We start from the raw sequence: 18,770 nt of genomic DNA, 5'->3' as shown, positions 1-18,770 counted from the left end.
GTTGACAATACTGGGGCTGACCTGCTTAGTCGAGCATAAACTTTTCTTCTCAATTTCAGGTGGCGTTTCCCCACTTAGTCTTCCAAAGGAAGACTCTTTAAGGGGGGAGTTGTGTAAGGGAAAATTGCCACTTAATCTTCTAAACAATCAGCCCTCTTTAAAATTACACACAATTCGAGTGCGCTTTGAAACCTCCTTGAAACGAGCTGCCACGTATGACGACCGAGGTTACGTGCATCCCAGACAGACATGGTTTTATCAGAGAGAACTTGGTGACTGCACCTAGTCCACTACTCGCCCCTCCCCTCTCTCCACTCTAAAACTGGCGTGTTACATCGACTGGACGTCGTTTGTCTCCAACTTCGCCTTCCGCTCTGCCAGAGTCGTCATCGCTCAGCTCCAAAACCCTGATCTTCTACCGAAGCTTTCTACGAGTAATTTATGTGTTTACTGTGGAGTCAATCAGAGTGAGCTACGACCGAACTGGCCTAAGGTGAAATAGTTGGTGTTGTTTTCCTGAAATTGATTTGATAGTGCTTTGTGGAAGGACCAGAATTATAAACTTCCAGTGTAATCCTGTGTTTTCTTACTTGTCCTACAAGTCTATACAAGAACCGAGAGTTCTGAAGCAGGCAGTGGTGGTCCGCACCTAGTTTCAGAACTAAAGGACTTAATTGGTCCTTTACAGCTGGAAGTGAGCATTACGGGAGAGCAACTGGAGGAAGTGGATAGTTTTAGGTACATGGGTGCAAATGTGGCAGGAAAAGGTGGAGTGAAGGTGGAGGTAGAATGTAGATTGAGAAAAGCGAGTAAATACCTTGGTGGATTAAAAAGTGTAATGAGGAATAGACATTTGGGAATGGATGCTAAGTGGAGACTGTATGAAGGAGTGATTGTGCCAACAGCACTGTATGGGGCAGAAACATGGAACATAAGAGAGGAAGAAAGAAGGAGTTTGAATGTGTTTGAGATGAGGTGTCTGAGAAGTATGATGGGGGTTACTAGGCTAGATAGAGAGAGAAATGAGGAGGTGAGGAGGAAAACGGGGGTGGAAAGGGAGTTGGGAGATAGGGTTGATGAAAGAGTATTAGGATGGTTTGGACACATGGAAAGAATGAGTGAAGAAAGACTAGTAAAAGAGGTATGGAAGGCAGATGTGGAGGGAGTGAACATGAGGGGACGTCCTAGGATGAGGTGGATGGATGGGGTGAAGGGGGCTTTGGGGAAGAGGGGAATGTCTGTTGAGGAAGGAAGGGAGAGGACGGAAGACAGAGGTGAGTGGAGAATGGTTGTATATGGATGATGTTGTGATTGCATGAGGAGGAATGGGCGGGGGGGTGGGGGGTGAGGTAGTATGTGTGAGCAAATTTTGACGCAGCCCGAAGGGATTTCTCCCCGTCCTCTCCTTATATGCAAGGGGGGACAGAGAGGGGGGTCGCCAATTAAATGAAGCGGCCTTGCTGTGGATGTGCTGTGTCTTGCGACACTGCTTCTGACCCAGGGCGGTGGGCAAGGTGCAGGGATGACCCGTCATCCAGGAGGTGCTCAGATGAGAGGGAGGGTGGGAGGGGTGTGGAGTGTATTTAGGGATGAAATGGGTGGGAGTGATTTTATGCCTTTCCCTTTTTGGCTACCTCCCTTGAAAGGGGGAAAAATCCTTGGTATATGTATGTATGATTAATTCTGAATTTATCACATTGCTCCAGTAGGAAGTCCTATGCAGTTTCACAGTTTGGATGTAATATGTAGCATAATAATGCTTCATACATTCACCATATATTAGAATAACCTTCTTCACCACTGCAACACCTGCTTTAGCTTTGGGATAAGATATAGCCCATTGTGCCTCTCCCTTTTTTTCCAGTTTTCTGTTTTTTTTTTTTTTTTTTTTTTTTTTTTTTACATGAATTTTCATTTAAATGAAGGGCAGCAAGTAGTAATCTGAAAGTGGAAAATAATAGTGATAATTTTCAATCACCATGGCTGCATTTTACCATTCTCAATATGAATCCAGCCCCCTTGTGCCTGAATTACAATAGTGAAATTACATCAAGAGATGTTTGAAGTTACACATGTACTTGCCTTCTTTTCATTGCTTAATAAAAAAAAAATGCAGGGACTTAGGAGCAAAGAAGCACACAACATTGTGATACAATTCCAAAGCTGATGTTTGCTGACAAGGTGAGAGCTGACCGATATCCATGAGAAGTGCTTTTTGCATTACTATGAGCTCAAGCTCTTTGTGTACTTTTGAACCTGAAAGCAAGATGATAAGCAGGCTGTTGTGTGGTACATGATTGCTAAGCGATGTACATCTATGAAGCAAGTGCAAAGCTAAAAACATGGTGCAGTGTTGGTAGTTGCTACTATTCCCCATCAGCCAGTTCTACAGTCCAGTTCTTTGTTAAACACTTTACTACACTTTGTATTATAATTCACTGTTGCAATTTATGACAGATGGAATGGGTGGGGATGGAATGGCTGGGAATGATTTTTAAGCCTTTTTCTTTTTTGTTACCTCCCTTGTAGGGGGGAAAAAGCCTTGGTATATGTATGTTTGTATGCAATTTATGACAACACAATAAACTGTTTTTGAACTAAATACTTTATAAATCCTTGCTTACACACAAAATATGGAAACATGACAGATCACTGATGAAGTTCACAGCACAGCATTATATAGTGCACGCATATGGCATGCATCAGAATGTACACAGCAGGATTGACGTCAATGTCGATAGAGCATTACAAGAACAAACGAAGATTGGCAAAGGAAAAGTTTGTTTGTCACCAATATTTTGATAGGCCTATTTATCACATTGCATAATAATTAGGATTTATTTTTGCATCTAACGAGAATTTTACTAGTACAATTTGGGGTGGTGTGAGAGGTGAATGCAAGGGTAGTGAGTAAGGGGCTGGAGATGATTAAAGAAAATGGAGAAAAGTGGGAGGTGAGCCAGTTGTTGTTTGCTGACAACACTGCACTTGTAGCAGGATCAGAGGAGGGATTGAGGAAGTTAGTGACAGAGTTTGAGAAGGCGTGTGAAAGAAGGAAGCTGAAGATAAATGTGGGAAAAAGTAAGGTGATGAGATGTACATGGGGAGAGAGTGACAGTTGGCTGGAAGTGAGCATATAGGGTGAAAGACTGGAGGAAGTGGATAGTTTCAGATACTTGGGTGAGAATGTGGCAGGAAAGGGAGGAGTGGCGGTGGAGGTAGAATGTAGATAGAAAGAATCGAGTAGATACCTTGATGGATTGAAAAGTGTAATGAGAAATAGACATCTGGGAATGGATGCTAAGAGGAGGTTATATTTACCTAGTTGTATTTTGCGGGAAGGGGAGCTATGCTCGAGATGTCCCGCCTTTGTATCTCGCAGTGTCTAATTTGTTTTTAAACTCATGAATGGTTTTTGCGCATACTATTTCATTGTCCAGTTTGTTCCAAGTGTCCAAAACTCTATGAGGAAAACTGTTTTTCTTCAGTTCTCTTCTATAGCTATGTTTTTTTATTTTCTTTCCATGTCCTCTTGTGTTTCTTTTGTCCCAGTTAAGTAAGTTCTCTCTATCGAGTACCTCTGTGCCTCTCATGATTCTGTAGATGGTCAATAGGTCACCTCTCTCTCTTCTTTGCTCCAGTGTCGGTAACTCCAATTTAGCCAATCTCTCCTCGTATGATAGGTTTGCAAGTGCAGGTGCCATTTTTGTAGCTGCTCTTTGGATTCTTTCTATTTTCTTTATATTCTTTTTGGTACTGGGGGACCACAATGTCGCCGCATACTCTAATCTAGGCCTTATCAATGTAACCAATATTTTTTTTTATCATGTCTTCGTCCAAGTATGTAAACGCCACTTTTATTGATCTTAGCAAGTTGTAAGTCTCCCCGACAATTTTGTTAATCTGTATATCATAGGACAAGTCGTTCGTGATAATTACTCCCAAATCTTTTTCGGATCCTACTTTCTTTACTTCTTTGGTTCCAATTGTATATTTTCCTGATATTCTGTTTTTGCTTTTTCCAAACTCCATTATGCTACACTTCTTAGTATTAAAGTCCACTTCCCATTTCTGACTCCAGTTCCATACCCTATTTAGGTCTTCTTGCAGTGCTTCACAGTCCTCATCAGTTTCTATTTTCCTTAGCAGTTTGGCGTCATCAGCAAAGAAGCTCATGTAGCAGTTCACGTCCTCGTCCATGTCATTCATATAGATAGCAAACATTATTGGTGCCAGCACAGATCCTTGCGGTACTCCACTGATCACCTCTTTCCAATCTGAATATTTTTCTCTGAGCACTACTCTCATCTTTCTACCAGTCAGAAAGTCCTCTTTCCATTTTAGTAGGTTTCCTTGTATTCCTCCTATGTGTTCCAGTTTTTTTTAGTAGTTTTCTGTGTGGTACTTTGTCAAAGGCTTTTTGCAAGTCTAGGAATGCACAATCAGCCCATCCATTTCTTTCTTGCACTATGTCTATTAGTCTTGAGTAAAAGCATATTAACCCCTTCCATACGGTGCCGCACACGTAGGCGTCATGAGGAGCAAGTGGATTCGCGACGCTGCCATATCGGCGTCTTGATTATATTTATTGTAGTCGCCCCTGTGTTTTTACATTCTCCCAAATGCGCCCTGAATCCCATTCTCTGTGGTTTTCAAAATTCGCGGGTGAAAGAGAGAACGATCGATATAAGCGGCGACTATATTTTATGATAAGAATATTATTACGTGACGTCATACGGCTGGCATTGGCTGCTGCCCGCGAGATTTAAGTCCCGTACTGAAGTGGTTAAGTTTGTGGAGCATGATCTTCCTTGTCTGAATCCAAATTGTCTTGGGTTTAATATGTCATTGTCTTCCAGAAGGAGTGATTGTGCCAACAGCATTGTATGGGGCAGAAACATGGAACATAAGAGAGGAAGAGAGAAGGAGTTTGAATGTGTTTGAGATGAAATGTCTGAGAAGTATGATAGGGGTTAATAGGCTAGATAGAGTGAGAAATGAGATGAGGAGGAGAACAGGGGTGGAAAAGGAACTAGGAGATAGGGTTGATGAAAGAGTATTAGGATGGTTTGGACACATGGAAAGAATGAGTGAAAAAAGATTAGTAAAAGAAGTGTGGAAGGCAGAGGTGGAAGGAGTGAATATGAGGGGGCATCCTAGGATGAGATAGATGGATGGGGTGAAAGGGGCATTACAATAGAGAGGAATGTCTGTGAAGGAAGGACGGGAGAGGACAGAAGATAGGGGTGAATGGAGAGGGGTTGTGTATAGATGATGCTGTGATGCATGAGGGGGAGTGGGTGGGGGTGGAGGGTGAGAAAGTATAAAAAAAAAAAAAAAAAAAAAAAAAAAACAGCCCAAAGGGATTTCTCCCTGTCTTCTCCTTTTCTGCATGAGGGGACGGAGAGGGGGGGTAGCCGAATTTATGAAGCAGCCTTGCTGTGGATGTTCTGTGTCTTGCGACACTTCTGACCCAGGGCAGTGGACAGGATGCAGGAGGTGCCAAGATAAGAGGGAGGGAGGAAGGTGGAGGGGAGTGGAATATATAGGAAATGGAAAGGGTGGGAGTGGTTTCTATGCCTTTTTCTTTTTGTCTACCCCCCGTGTAGGGGGAAAAGCCTTTGGTATATGTATGTACAAGTTGGGAATTAAAAATTGGATCCAACTGCATACAGTAGAACCTTAGTTCTTGATCACAATCTGTTCTTGAAAATCGTTCCAAAACCTATTTGGTCAAGGACCAAATTTTTTTTTCACTGATCAGGTTTCACAGGATCAAGATACAGGTTTAAAAGGGTGATATTTTTCAACAAAACTTTGAATTTCGCCCTATTTTCTTCCTTTCAGTTGCTTGAGAACCAACATTTCCATCAACTACCAGAGGAAAATCTTCATTTTTTTGGTCAAGAACAGAGGTTCTATTATACATCATTTCAAGACAATTTAGGAACAGAGGGAGAATGAGGGAGTTAGTGACAGAGTTTGGTAAGGTGTACGAGAGGAGTGAATTGAAAGTAAATGTGGGTAAAAGTAAGGTGATGAGATGTACATGTACATAGGGAGAAGATGGCAGCAATTTGGAAGTGAGTATTAAAGGAGTGAGGCTGGAGGAAGTGGATAGTTTTAGATACTTGGGGTAGCATGTGACGGGAAAGGGAAGAGTGGAAGTAGATTGTAGATTGAGATAAGTATGTGCCTTGGGGTATTAAAAATGTAATGAGAAATAGACATTTGGGAATGGATGCTATGAGGATACTGTATGAATGGAGTAATTGTGCTGACAGCACTATATGGGGCAGAGACATGGAACATAAGAGAGGAAGAGTTTAAATGTATTCACCTAGGTCTTTGGATCACTTGCTGGACTCGTGATCGACAGCTATTTCCCTCCCGGAAGAGAGCTCAGAGCTCGTATGACCGATCTATGGGTAATGCTGTGACCTTACACACACACACACACATTTGGATTCAGACAAGGACGATCATGCGTCACCAATTTAATATGTTTCTATTCAAGGCTAATAGATATAATACAAGAAAGAGATGGATGGGCTGATTGTGCATTTCTAGACCTAAAAAAAGCTTTTGACAAAGTACCACATAAGAAGTTGCTTAAGAAATTAGAAACTGAGGGAGGAATACAGGGCAAACTGCTTAAATGGATGGAAGACTTTTTGCAAGAAAGAAAAATGAGAGTAGTGATAAGAGACAAACACTCAAATTGGGTTGAAGTAATAAGTGGTGTTCCACAAGGAACAGTTTTGGCCCCAATAATGTTTGCTATATATATTAATGATATGGATGAAGAAATTGAAAGCTATATGAGCTTCTTTGCAGATGATGCAAAACTATTAAAAAAAGTGAACACAGAAGTAGATTGTGAATCACTACAGAGTGGTCTAAATAAAGTCTGGGAATGGAGTAAGAAGTGGGAGATGGAGTTCAATACTAAAAAGTGTAGTATAATGGAATTTGGAAAAAGCAAAAACAGAATAACAGGATCATATAAATTGGGAGAAGAAAATATATAAAAAAAATGAAAATGAGAAGGACCTGGGAGTCATTGTTATGAATAATATGTCACCTGAGAAACATATAAATAAGATTTTTGGAGAAACTTATAATTTAATAAGAACAATCAAAGTGGCATTTACATACCTGGATGAAGAAATGGTGAAGAAAATACTAATCACTCTGATAAGACCAAGATTGGAATATGCAGCAACAATGTGGTCACCAAGTACAAAAAAATGTATAAAAAAACTTGAAAGAATACAAAGAGCAATTACAAAATTGGCACCAACACTCTCAAAACTATCATATGAAGAGAGACTAGCAAAACTTGAACTACAGACACTAGAGCAAAGAAGAGAGATTTGATAGCTATTTACAGAATCATGAAAGGCATAGAAATTATTGATAGAGAGGATCTAATAAAATGGGATGATAGAAATACAAGAGGACACGGAAAGAAAATCAAGAAAGACAGCTATAGAAGAGATCTGAAAAAGGACAGCTTTCCTCACAGAGTAATAGATAGTTGGAACAAGTTAGATGAGAAAGTAGTGTGTGCAAAAACAATACATGAATTTAAAAATAGTTTAGATAAAATGAGATATGAAGATGGGACACCATGAGCATAGCTCCCCTTCCCATAAAATACAACTAGGTAAATACACACACACCCAACTCCCCGCCCATGAGAGTTGGAGTAATGACTCGAAGCACAGCAATACTGAAATTATTTCAGCCCTGGGCAGGATTCGAACCTGGACCACTGTAGTGACAGTAGATGAAATGTCTAAGAAGTGTGGTAGGAGTTACAAGGAGGTGAGGAGGATAGTAGGGATGGAAAAGGTTTGGACATGTAGAAAGAATGAGTGAACATGAGAGGGCAACCAAGGATAAGATGGATGGATGAGGTAAAAGGGGTGTTGAGCAACAGAGGAATGTCTGTTGGGGAAGAAAGGAAGGGAGAAGGCAGAAGATAGGGGTGAGTTGAGAATGGTTGTGTATGGATGATACTGTGATACATGGAGGGGAATGGATGGGGGATAGGGGGGTTAGGGAGTGGTTATGTGTGGTTATGTGTGTATGATATTTTGACATAACCTGAAGGGATTTCTCTCCATCTTCAGTGTTACTGCATTAGGGACGGAGAGGGGGGTAATCGATTAAATGAAATGGCCTTGCCGTGGATGTGCTGTGTTTTACTGCATTGCTTCTGACCCTGGGCAATAAGTGAGATACAGAGATGACCTGTCATCCAGGAGAAGCCAAGATGAGAGAGAGAGAGAGAGAGAGAGAGAGAGAGAGAGAGAGAGAGAGAGAGAGAGAGAGGGGGGTAGTGAATGAGGGTGAAATGGGTGGGGATGAAATGGGAGTGGAATTATGCATGTTGACTTTGGCTATCTCTCTTGTAAGGGGGGAAAAAGCCTTTGGTATATGTATGCATGTATGTATGTACTGTGTGAGCTAAACAAGCTCTGCTTGTCAATGTATCTGATATAAACTACACATACACTGTTGAGAGGATACTTTCTAGTAAAAGATTTTTCTTTTAACCTCTTCAATACAATGATGCCTATGTGTGCATCATGAGGTGAGAGTGGGTATGCAAGGATGCTGGACTCAGTGTATTGATTATATTTATTTTATAGTTGTAGCTGAGTAACCCCTGAATTCTGTGAACAGGTTTTCTGAGTACATTATTACTCAAAAAAAAAGAGAACAAGTAATACAGCGATGACTTCATATTTTATAATGTGAGTAGTGTGATGCATTGTACATTAGGCATCCAATGCAGCACATGAGAATTTGACTTGTATTGAAGAAGTTAAACCATTCAATGTATTCTTCATGCATTTTACATATTTTGTTCTGGCTAAGACTAGGCCATTTCTTGTAGTTGTGGGGGCAGGCTCTGTCCTTAACCCCTTCCATACGGTGCCGCACACGTAGGCGTCATGAGGAGCAAGTGGATTCGCGACGCTGCCATATCGGCGTCTTGATTATATTTATTGTAGTCGCCCCTGTGTTTTTACATTCTCCCAAATGCGCCCTGAATCCCATTCTCTGTGGTTTTCAAAATTCGCGGGTGAAAGAGAGAACGATCGATATAAGCGGCGACTATATTTTATGATAAGAATATTATTACGTGACGTCATACGGCTGGCATTGGCTGCTGCCCGCGAGATTTAAGTCCCGTACTGAAGTGGTTAACCCCTTCCATAATAAATAATAATAATAATAATAATAATGATAGGTTTATTGAGATAGCAGTGATACACTGACAATAATACAATTGGGCACTTTTATGAGTAATATAGTAATTATTAGAGTGATATGCTTAGTCTAAAATTTATGATGAGTTTATTGTGCGGACAATGGATGGAATGGCACTGTTCTTGTATCGGTCAGTTCTCGGCGCTCTGATGGGCTTGATTTTGTTTGAATGCCGAGTTGCATGGCGGGTGGGTGTGGTGGGAGGTGGGAGAAAGTGACGGTGACGTGGGTGTAGCATTAGGTCCTGTCCAAACTTATTCAGTGCCTCACTGTGTTTGTCGGACAATCTTGGCAAGCTGAGGGTGGTGAGGGCGTGTTCGTATCCCTCATACTGATTACCCAAGATAATTCTGCACGCTCTTTTTTGTACTTTCTCTAATTTGCTCCTCTGTGTGATGTTAAGTGATGATGACCAGGCTGGGGAGGCGTACATGAGGGTGGGGAGTACGAAGGTGGTGTAGACTCCCTTTAGATCTGGTGATGGGGTACCAAGGGACTTCAATCTGCGCAGCATGAAGAGTTTGTAAGAGGCTGTCCTGATGATGTTGTTGATGTGCTGGTTCCAGTTAAGGTGGTCGTCTATTGTGATGCCTAGTAGCTTGGCGGACTGGACCACTTGAAGGGAATGGGTTCCTAATGACAGTTGAGGTGGTGCCACCGCCTGTTTGGATGTACAAACATGCATGACCACGGTCTTGTTGTGGTTAACTGTCACATTCCTGCTCTCAGTCCACGTTTTGAGGTTGTCTAGGATGTTTTGTAGTGGAGAAAAGTCAGGCTGCCTGGTGTTGATGGGAATGCCAACTGTACAGTCATCGACGTATTTCCATCTGTGTTGGGTGTCCATTAATGCGTCATTTATGAGGATGAGGAAGCACAGTGGTCCCATCTTGGTCCCTTGAGGGACCCCACATGTTAGAGGGTGGAGGGAGGATGTCGTTCCCTGGTACCTCACTACCTGTTGACGTCCGGTCAGGAAGTCGGCTAGCCATGCTACCAAGTGTGGTTGGATCCCCAGTTGTATGGCTTTGGAGATGATAATGTTATGGTCAACAAGGTCAAACGCTTTCTTGAAGTCAATAAAGGTCAAGGCTAGAGAAGTATTGCGCTTGTCTAAGTGGCTGTGCAAGAAGTCCAGAAGATTAACAAGATAGTGAGTTGTGGAGGAGGATTTCATGTTGCCATACTGTTTTATATCGATTTGATCTTTAATTTTGTTGTATACTGAGTTAAAAACAAAACCCTCACATATAAGGCTTGGGATTGGGGTGATAGCAATAGGTCTAAGGTCGCTTAGTGACTGTGGGTTCGGACATTTGGGGATGGGAGTGATATATGAAATTTTCCAATCACTGGGGCAGGAGTTTTGACTCAGTGAAGCATTAATTATGGAGGAAAGTGGGAGGGCAAGTTCTGGGGCAAATTCTTTGTAGATTTTGATAGGTAGATCAGAAGGTGTTGTAGATCTGTTATACTTTAATTTACTTAGTTTAGTGGCAACGTCAGCTTTCTGGACAGGGGCAGGGGGTGAGGGAGAGGGGAGGTAGGCAGGTAGGCCGGAGAAGTTAAGGGGGGGTAAGGTCTGGCAGATAGAGGCGAAGTGAGTGTTAATCTCTTGAGCAGCTAAGTCAGGTGGTAAGTGTGAAGCGCAGGGCAGGTGAGAGGCTTGATTATTTTGTAGCCCGCAGAGAGCTTTGATCTTACTAAACCACTGACTGTTATTTTGTGTTTTGAGGTGTTCTATTTTATTAGGGTAGTACGAAGACTTTGCAATACTTATCTCCTTGATGACTTTATTTCTGAGGGATCTGAAGAGGGGTCGATCAGTGTAATATGCCTTGTTGCGTTGTTTAATTAGACGCTTAATACGGGGGGTCATCCAGGGGGCGTCTGATCGGTTCACGGAGAAGTCCTTGACCGGGAAAAAAAAGTGGAAAGCTTCAGTAGTGGTTGTTGAGTAGTTTTTCCACTTGGTTTCCACGTCCTCGGCTTCCAGAACCTCCGTCCAGGGATACTCCACTATCCACCTCCCAAACTCCCTCATGGCCGAGTCAGGCATGGGGCGGTGGTGTCGAGTGACCTTAGTTCTACGGATGGCATTGCTGGGTGCTGGCGACCACTGGATGGTGATGTGGGTACTCCTGCCGATGGGGGGGAGAGGTCTGGGAGGGGAGTACTGTTGAGCCATGTCGGTCATGATAAGGTCGAGAGTAGTTTGCTTGTGGGTGGGGAAGTTCACCACCTGAGTAAGACTTAATTGATGTAGAATCTCACTTGTGTCTAGCCGATTAAAGTCCCCACAAATGACCAGCTTTGCAGCAGGGTATTTCAATCTTAGGGAGTCAGCGGTCTCAATAATGTGATCGGAAAGGAGAGCGGCGGTGTGTGCACGTGGAGGATGATAGACCACACACATAATAATGGACGCGGTGTGGCGGGGGTGAAGGCGGGGGTTAATCCTCACCCACAGAACCTCAACTCCCTCGGGAATATCAACCCTGAGGTGTGAAGGGTTGAGGTCCGCACGACAGAACAATGCTACACCACCACCAACACGGTTCACTCTGAGGTGGTGAAATAGTACAAAGTTTTCAATATTACACATTTCAGGCACAATTTGCCACGCTTCAGTAATTGCCATCATGTCACATCCTGTAGAACGTACTGTTTCGATCACTTCCTCCATTTTGTTGGTTAAGGAGGTAACGTTAGACAGCAGGAGGGAGGGTAGGCTGTACCAAACGCGTGGCACTTCACTGTGAATGCGAGATCTCGGCTTAACCTTTTTTCTGTTTTTTGCACTTGTTGTGGTTGTAATCACAGGCACTATTCGTGTAATTTTTCTACCACCTCGTCGGCCACGACTTCGGAAGAGTTTCATGTCTTTCAGGCGCTGAATCACTGAACTCATAAGTAGGCGGCATGAGGAGCAAGTGGATATGCGAGGCTGCCATATCGGCGTCTTGATTATATTTATTGTAGTTGCCCCTGCGTAATGACATACTCTCTAAACTGTCTTCATCACATTTTCTATGGTTATCAAAATTCACGGGTGAAAGAGAGAACGATCAATATAAGCGGTGACTATATTTTATGATGCGAGTATTATTACGACACATCGTACGTCTGGCAACTAATGCTGCCTGCGAGATTTTGGCCCGGAGTGAAGAGGTTAAGGAGGTTTGATTGAGAAATAAGTAGACATAGCCCAAGTTGAAACCATATTCGAGTTTGTAGCAAAGTATGATAATTGGAGAGTAAGAAACAAGACCCTCTGAGCACTGCTCCTTTCCTGTATACTACAATTAGGTAGGAAAATACACACATAACGACCGATTGACACAATTAACCCTATTCTAAGCAGTGTACTAACCAATCTTGATAATTCTACATACATACATATACATGGGAGGTAGCCAAAAAGGAAAAGGCATAAAATCATTCCCACCCATTCCATCCCTAAATACACTCCACACCCCTCCACCCTCCCTCTTCCCTCTTATCTTAGCACCTCCTGGATGATGGGCCATCCCTGCACCTTGTCCACTGCCCTGGGTCAGAAGCAGTGTCACAAGACACAGCACATCCACAGCAAGGCCGCTTCATTAAATCGGCGACCCCCCCTCTCCGTCGCCCCATTGCATAAAAGGAGAAGACGTGGGAGAAATCCCTTCAGGCTGCGTCAAATTTTGCTCACACATACTACCTCACACCCCATCCCCACCCATTCCATCTCATGCATTACAACATCATCCATATACAACCATTCTCCATTCACCCATCTTCTGTCCTCTCCCATCCTTCCTCAACAGACATTCCCCTCTTCTCCAAAGCCCCCCTTCACCCCATCCATCCATCTCATCCTAATACGTCCCCTCATGTTCACTCCTTCCACATCTGCCTTCCATACCTCTTTTACTAGTCTTTCTTCACTCATTCTTTCCATGTGTCCAAACCATCCTAATACTCTTTCATCAACCCTATCTCCCAACTCCCTTTCCACTCCTGTTCTCCTCCTCACCTCCTCATTTCTCGCTCTATCCAACCTAGTAACCCCCATCATACTTCTCAGACACCTCATCTCAAACACATTCAAACTCCTTCTCTCTTCCTCTCTTATGTTCCATGTTTCTGCCCCATACAGTGCTGTTGGCACAATCACTCCTTTATACAGTCTCATCTTAGCATCCATTCCCAAATGTCTATTCCTCAGTACACTCTTCAATCCACCAAGGCATTTACTCGCTTTTCTCAATCTACATTCTACCTCCACCTTAACTCCACCTTTTCCTGCCACATTTGCACCCAAGTATCTAAAACTATCCACTACCTCCAGTCATTCTCCCTTAATGCTCACTTCCAGTCTACTGCCACTTTCACCCCTTGTACATCTAATCACTTTACTTTTACCCACATTTATCTTTAGCTTTCTTCTATCACATACTCTCCCAAACTCTGTCACCAACTTCCTCAATCCCTCCTCCGATCCTGCCACAAGCGCAGTGTTGTCCGCAAACAACAGCTGGCTCACCTCCCACTTTTCTCCATTTTCTTTAACTATCTCCAATCCCTCACCCACTACCCTTGCATTTACCTCTCGCACTACCCCATCCATGTATAAGTTGAACAGCCAGGGCAACATAACGCATCCTTGACAAAGTCCCACCTTTATCTCGAACCACTCACTCTCTCCATTTCTAATCCTGACACAAGCTCTACTACTCTCATAAAAACTCTTGACAGCTCCCAGCTTTCCTCCTATCCCGTATATCTGCATAACCTCTCACAGTGCCTTTCTGTCTACCCTACCATAAGCCTTTTCCAGATCCATAAAAGCCAAAAAAACATCCTTCCCCTTTCCTATAGCTTTCTCACATATCTGTCTTACCACAAAGATCTGATCTACACAACCTCTACCTGTCCTAAATCCACACTGTTCCTCACCAATTACTCCCTCTGTTCCTCTCCTAATCCTCTCAATCAAGATCCTCCCATAAGTCTTCCCAACTACACTTAACAAGCTAATTCCTCTGAAACTACTACATTCACATTTGTCCCCTTTCCCTTGTAAAGAGGAACTATACAGGCAGTCCTCCAGTCCTCAGGCACTCTACCCTCTCTCCAGCAAACATTAAATAACCTCACCAGTCAGTCTACCATCACTGCACCTCCTTTTTTTAGACATTCTGCATGGCATCCATCCAGACCAGGTGCCTTACCTGCTTTCATCATCTTAACAACTGCCTTCACTTCATCCTTCCTTATTTCTCCTCCATTTTCCTCACTCATCACTCTCATTTTCTTCGCATTTCCCACTGCAACTATCTTTCCCTCCCTATCCTCCTTCACATTTAGCAACTCCCTAAATTATTCTGCCCATCTTCCCCTTACTGCATTCTCTTCCATTATCATCTCTCCATCTGCACCTTTTACCTTTTCTTCTCTACTTGATTTGCCTCCTTTTCCTCTCTTAATTTCCTATAGCTTTCTCACATATTTGTCTTACCACAAAGATCTGATCTACACAACCTCTACCTGTCCTAAATCCACACTGTTCCTCACCAATTACTCCCTCTGTTCCTCTCCTAATCCTCTCAATCAAGATCCTCCCATAAGCCTTCCCAACTACACTTAACAAGCTAATCCCTCTGAAACTACTACATTCACACTTGTCCCCTTTTCCCTTGTAAAGTGGAACTATACAGGCACTCCTCCAGTCCTCCGGCACTCTACCCTCTCTCCAGCAAACATTAAATAACCTCACCAGCCCGTCCACCATCACTGTACCTCCTTTTTTGACATTCTGCATGGCATCCATCCAGACCAGGTGCCTTACCTGCTTTCATCATCTTAACAACTGCCTTCACCTCATCCTTCCTTATTTCTCCTCCATTTTCCTCACTCATCACTCATTTTCTTAGCATTTCCCACTGCAGCTATCTTTCCCTCCCTATCCTCCTTCACATTTAGCAACTCCCTAAAATATTCTGCCCATCTTCCCCTTACTGCCTTCTCTTCCATTATCATCTCTCCATCTGCACCTTTTACCTTTTCTTCTCAGCTTGATTCGCCTCCTCTTCCTCTCTTAATTTCTTTCCAAAACATCTTTTTATTACTTTCAAAATTTTCTGTCATACTCTTACCCCACTTCACATCTGCTCTCCTCTTTGCCTCCTTTACCTTTTGCTTTACTTCTCTTTTCTTTTCTTTGTACCTCTCATATGACTCCCTCGCCCTATTTTGTAACCAAACTGTGAATGCTCGCTTCTTCTCTTCTACAACCTTCTTTGTTTCCTCATCCCGCCATTCACTACCCTTCCTTCTATTTCCTCCTGTCCTTCTTGTTCCACACACCATCCTTGCACACTTTGTGACTCCCTCCTTGAACCATCCCCATTCCTCCTCCACACCTAGCTCTACTCTATCCTTCACACCCTCCCACTCCTCCTTCAGCTTCTTCTTATACTCCTTCTCCTTTTCATTTAACCCCTTCCATACGGTGCCGCACACGTAGGCGTCATGAGGAGCAAGTGGATTCGCGACGCTGCCATATCGGCGTCTTGATTATATTTATTGTAGTCGCCCCTGTGTTTTTACATTCTCCCAGATGCACCCTGAATCCCATTCTCTGTGGTTTTCAAAATTCGCGGGTGAAAGAGAGAACGATCGATATAAGCGGTGACTATATTTTATGATACGAATATTATTACGTTACGTCATACGGCTGGCATTGGCTGCTGCCCGCGAGATTTAAGTCCCATACTGAAGTGGTTAAAGAGTTCACTCTAAGCACCTCCCTACCTTTTGTACCTTTCCTCTTTCTCCATCTATCCTCCACTCTCAACTTACTTTCCACCAAAAAATGATCTGTTATTCCCCCACCCTCTCCCCTTAGCACATGTACATCCTTAACTCTTCCTATCATAGTCCTATTTACCACTACATAATCCATCAACGCTCTATCTACCACCCTTCCCTCCACCACCCTCTCCCATGTGTACTTATGCTTGACTTTCTTCCAAAACACTGTATTTGCTATTATCAATTCTCTTTCTAGACACGTTTCCACCATCAACTCTCCACTATGATTCTTTCCTGGAACTCCACATTTCCTAACCACTCCATCAATTGGACTATTTCCTACCCTAGCATTAAGGTCCCCAGTACTATTATGTTGACATTTCTCCCTAAATCCTCTATGCACTCATTTAAATCTATCCAAAAAGCCTCCCTTTCTTCTACACTCTTCTCACTGCCAGGCCCATATGCACTTACAAAGACCCACATCTCCTTTCCCAGTTTCACCTTCATCCACATTATCCTTGAGGAAACCTCCTTCCACTCCACTACACGTTTACCTATCTCTTCACTTACTAGAATAGCCACCACTTCCCTCCCTCGCCCTCTCTTCACTCCTGATAACCTCCCACTTACACTCCCAAACTTACACTCACCCTTCCCTTTCAACTTAGTTTCACTCAAAGCCAATACATCCATCTTTCTTCTCACAAACATACTACCTATCTCTTTCCTTTTACTCTCATCTGTGCCACATCCATGCACATTAAATGACCCAAACCTTAGGGTGCTGTTCCGAAAACTCCCAGACCCTCTTATGCCTTTAGTTTTTTTGTTTAGGAATGTCCCCTGTGGGGCTACAAGGAGAAGGATGCCTAGTCCCACTCCCCGTCCCTTTCTTCTCGCCTCTTATGATCCAAGTGGAAATACTTGGTGGTAGTATTCTTTTCCCCCACCACAGGGAATTCCCCCACAGCAGAAAAAAGATACTCACAGAAATGGTACAGGACAGCAACAAGGGGTTGGGGGACAGCATAACGGAGGGACAGTCGTAGTATAAAAGTGTCATCATTTCTCTATGAAGAGTTTTCCTCTATCAGAGACAAAATGATGTGTGGCTCTGGTCTGTAGGGTCTGCAGGGACCCTAAAGTATCAACTGCATGCTACTTTGCCACAATAACAAGCAGCCAATACCCCAGACGGCTTTTATGGATCTGGAAAAGGCTTATGACAGGGTAGACAGGAAGGCACTGTGGGAGGTTTTGTGGATATATGGGATAAGAGGAAAGCTTCTAGGAGCTGTCAAGAGTTTTTACGAGAGTAGTAGAGCATGTGTCAGGTTCAGAAATGGAGAGAGTGAGTGGTTTGAGGTAAAGGTGGGACTCTGTCAGGGATGTGTTATGTCACCCTGGCTGTTCAACTTATATATGGATGGGGTGGTGCGAGAGGTAAATGCAAGGGTGGTGGGTCAGGGATTGGAGATGGTTAAAGAAAATGGAGAAAAGTGGGAGGTGAGCCAGCTGTTGTTTGTGGACGACACTGTGCTTGTAGCAGGATCAGAGGAGGGATTGAGGAAGTTGGTGATAGAGTTTGGGAGTGTGTGTGAAAGAAGAAAATTGAAGATAAATGTGGGTAAAAGTAAGGTGATGAGATGTACAAAGGGTGAAAGTGGCAGTAGACTGGAAGTAAGCATTAAGGGAGAGCGACTGGAGGAAGTGGATTGTTTTAGATACTTGGGTGCAAATGTGACAGGAAAAGGTGGAGGGGAGGTGGAGGTAGAATGTAGATTGAGAGAAGCGAGTAAATGCCTTGGTGGATTAAAAAGTGTAATGAGGAACAGACATTTGGAAATGGATGCTAAGAGGAGACTGTATGAAGGAGTGATTGTGCCAACAGCACTGTATGGGGCAGAAACATGGAATATAAGAGAGGAAGAGAGAAGGAGTTTGAATGTGTTTGAGATGAGGTGTCTGTGAAGTATGATGGGGGTTACTAGGCTAGATAGAGAAATGAGTAGGTATGGAGGAGAACAGGGGTGGTAAGGGAGTTTGGAGATAGGGTTGATGAATGAGTATTAGGATGGTTTGGACACATGGAAAGAATGAGTGAAGAAAGACTAGTAAAAGAGGTATGGAAGGCAGATGTGGAGTGAACATGAGGGGGCGTCCTAGGATGAGATGGATGGATGGGGTGAAGGGGGCTTTGGGGAAGAGGGGAATGTCTGTGGAGGAAGGATGGGAGAGGGCAGAAGACATGGGTGAATGGAGAATGGTTATATATGGTTGATGCTGTGATGCATGAGGGGAATGGGTGGGGGGATGGGGGGTGAGGTAGTGTGTGTGAGCAAAATTTGACGCTGCCCGAAGGGATTTCTCCCCGTCTTCTCCTTTTCTGCATGGGGGGTCGGAGAGGGGGGGTCACCAATTTAATAAAGCAGCCTTGCTGTGGATGTGCTGTGTCTTGTGACACTGACTCTGACCCAGGGCAGTGGACAAGGTGCAGGGATGGCCCGTCATCCAGGAGGTGCTAAGATATTAGGGAGGGTGGAATGTATTTAGGGATGGTATGGGTGGGAATGGTTTTATGCCTTTTTCTTTTTGGCTACCTCCCTTGTAAGGGGGAAAAAGCCTTGGTATATGTATGTATGTAGCTGAGTGACCCCTTTATTCTGTGAACAGGCTTGATC

The 18,770-nt window shown here is 43.4% G+C and overlaps 2 protein-coding genes across 6 annotated transcripts in view; both read right to left on the bottom strand.

Annotated features, from left to right (window-relative positions):
• Positions 1 to 18,770, bottom strand: part of Unc50 (Unc50 RNA binding protein) — a 192,623-nt gene that overhangs the window by 148,211 nt on the left and 25,642 nt on the right. The window lies entirely within an intron of this gene.
• Positions 75 to 12,700, bottom strand: LOC143024257 (uncharacterized). The gene is made up of 3 exons (XM_076183043.1): positions 9,795 to 12,700; positions 2,144 to 2,315; positions 75 to 95 (listed from the first exon to the last, which is right to left on the bottom strand). The coding sequence occupies exons 1-3, from the start codon at positions 12,194 to 12,196 to the stop codon at positions 75 to 77; spliced, it is 2,595 nt and encodes an 864-aa protein (XP_076039158.1). The 5' UTR covers positions 12,197 to 12,700.

The sequence above is a fragment of the Oratosquilla oratoria genome, chromosome 4, assembly GCF_046742065.1.
Source record: "Oratosquilla oratoria isolate Oo_2021 chromosome 4, ASM4674206v1, whole genome shotgun sequence".
Lineage (NCBI taxonomy): Eukaryota > Metazoa > Arthropoda > Malacostraca > Stomatopoda > Squillidae > Oratosquilla > Oratosquilla oratoria.
This window is presented reverse-complemented; position numbering and strand designations above follow the sequence as displayed.

Bases quoted from the DNA above. Each gene is read 5' to 3' on its own strand.
- LOC143024257 (XM_076183043.1), bottom strand. From the start codon at position 12,196: ATGAGTTCAGTGATTCAGCGCCTGAAAGACATGAAACTCTTCCGAAGT. The intron at 2,316-9,794 runs GCGCAGATTGAA...CTTGCTTCATAG, and splicing joins TCTTACAAACTCTTCATGCT to ATGTACATCGCTTAGCAATC. The intron at 96-2,143 runs GTTGTGTGCTTC...CCCCCCTTAAAG, and splicing joins CTTTGGAATTGTATCACAAT to AGTCTTCCTTTGGAAGACTA.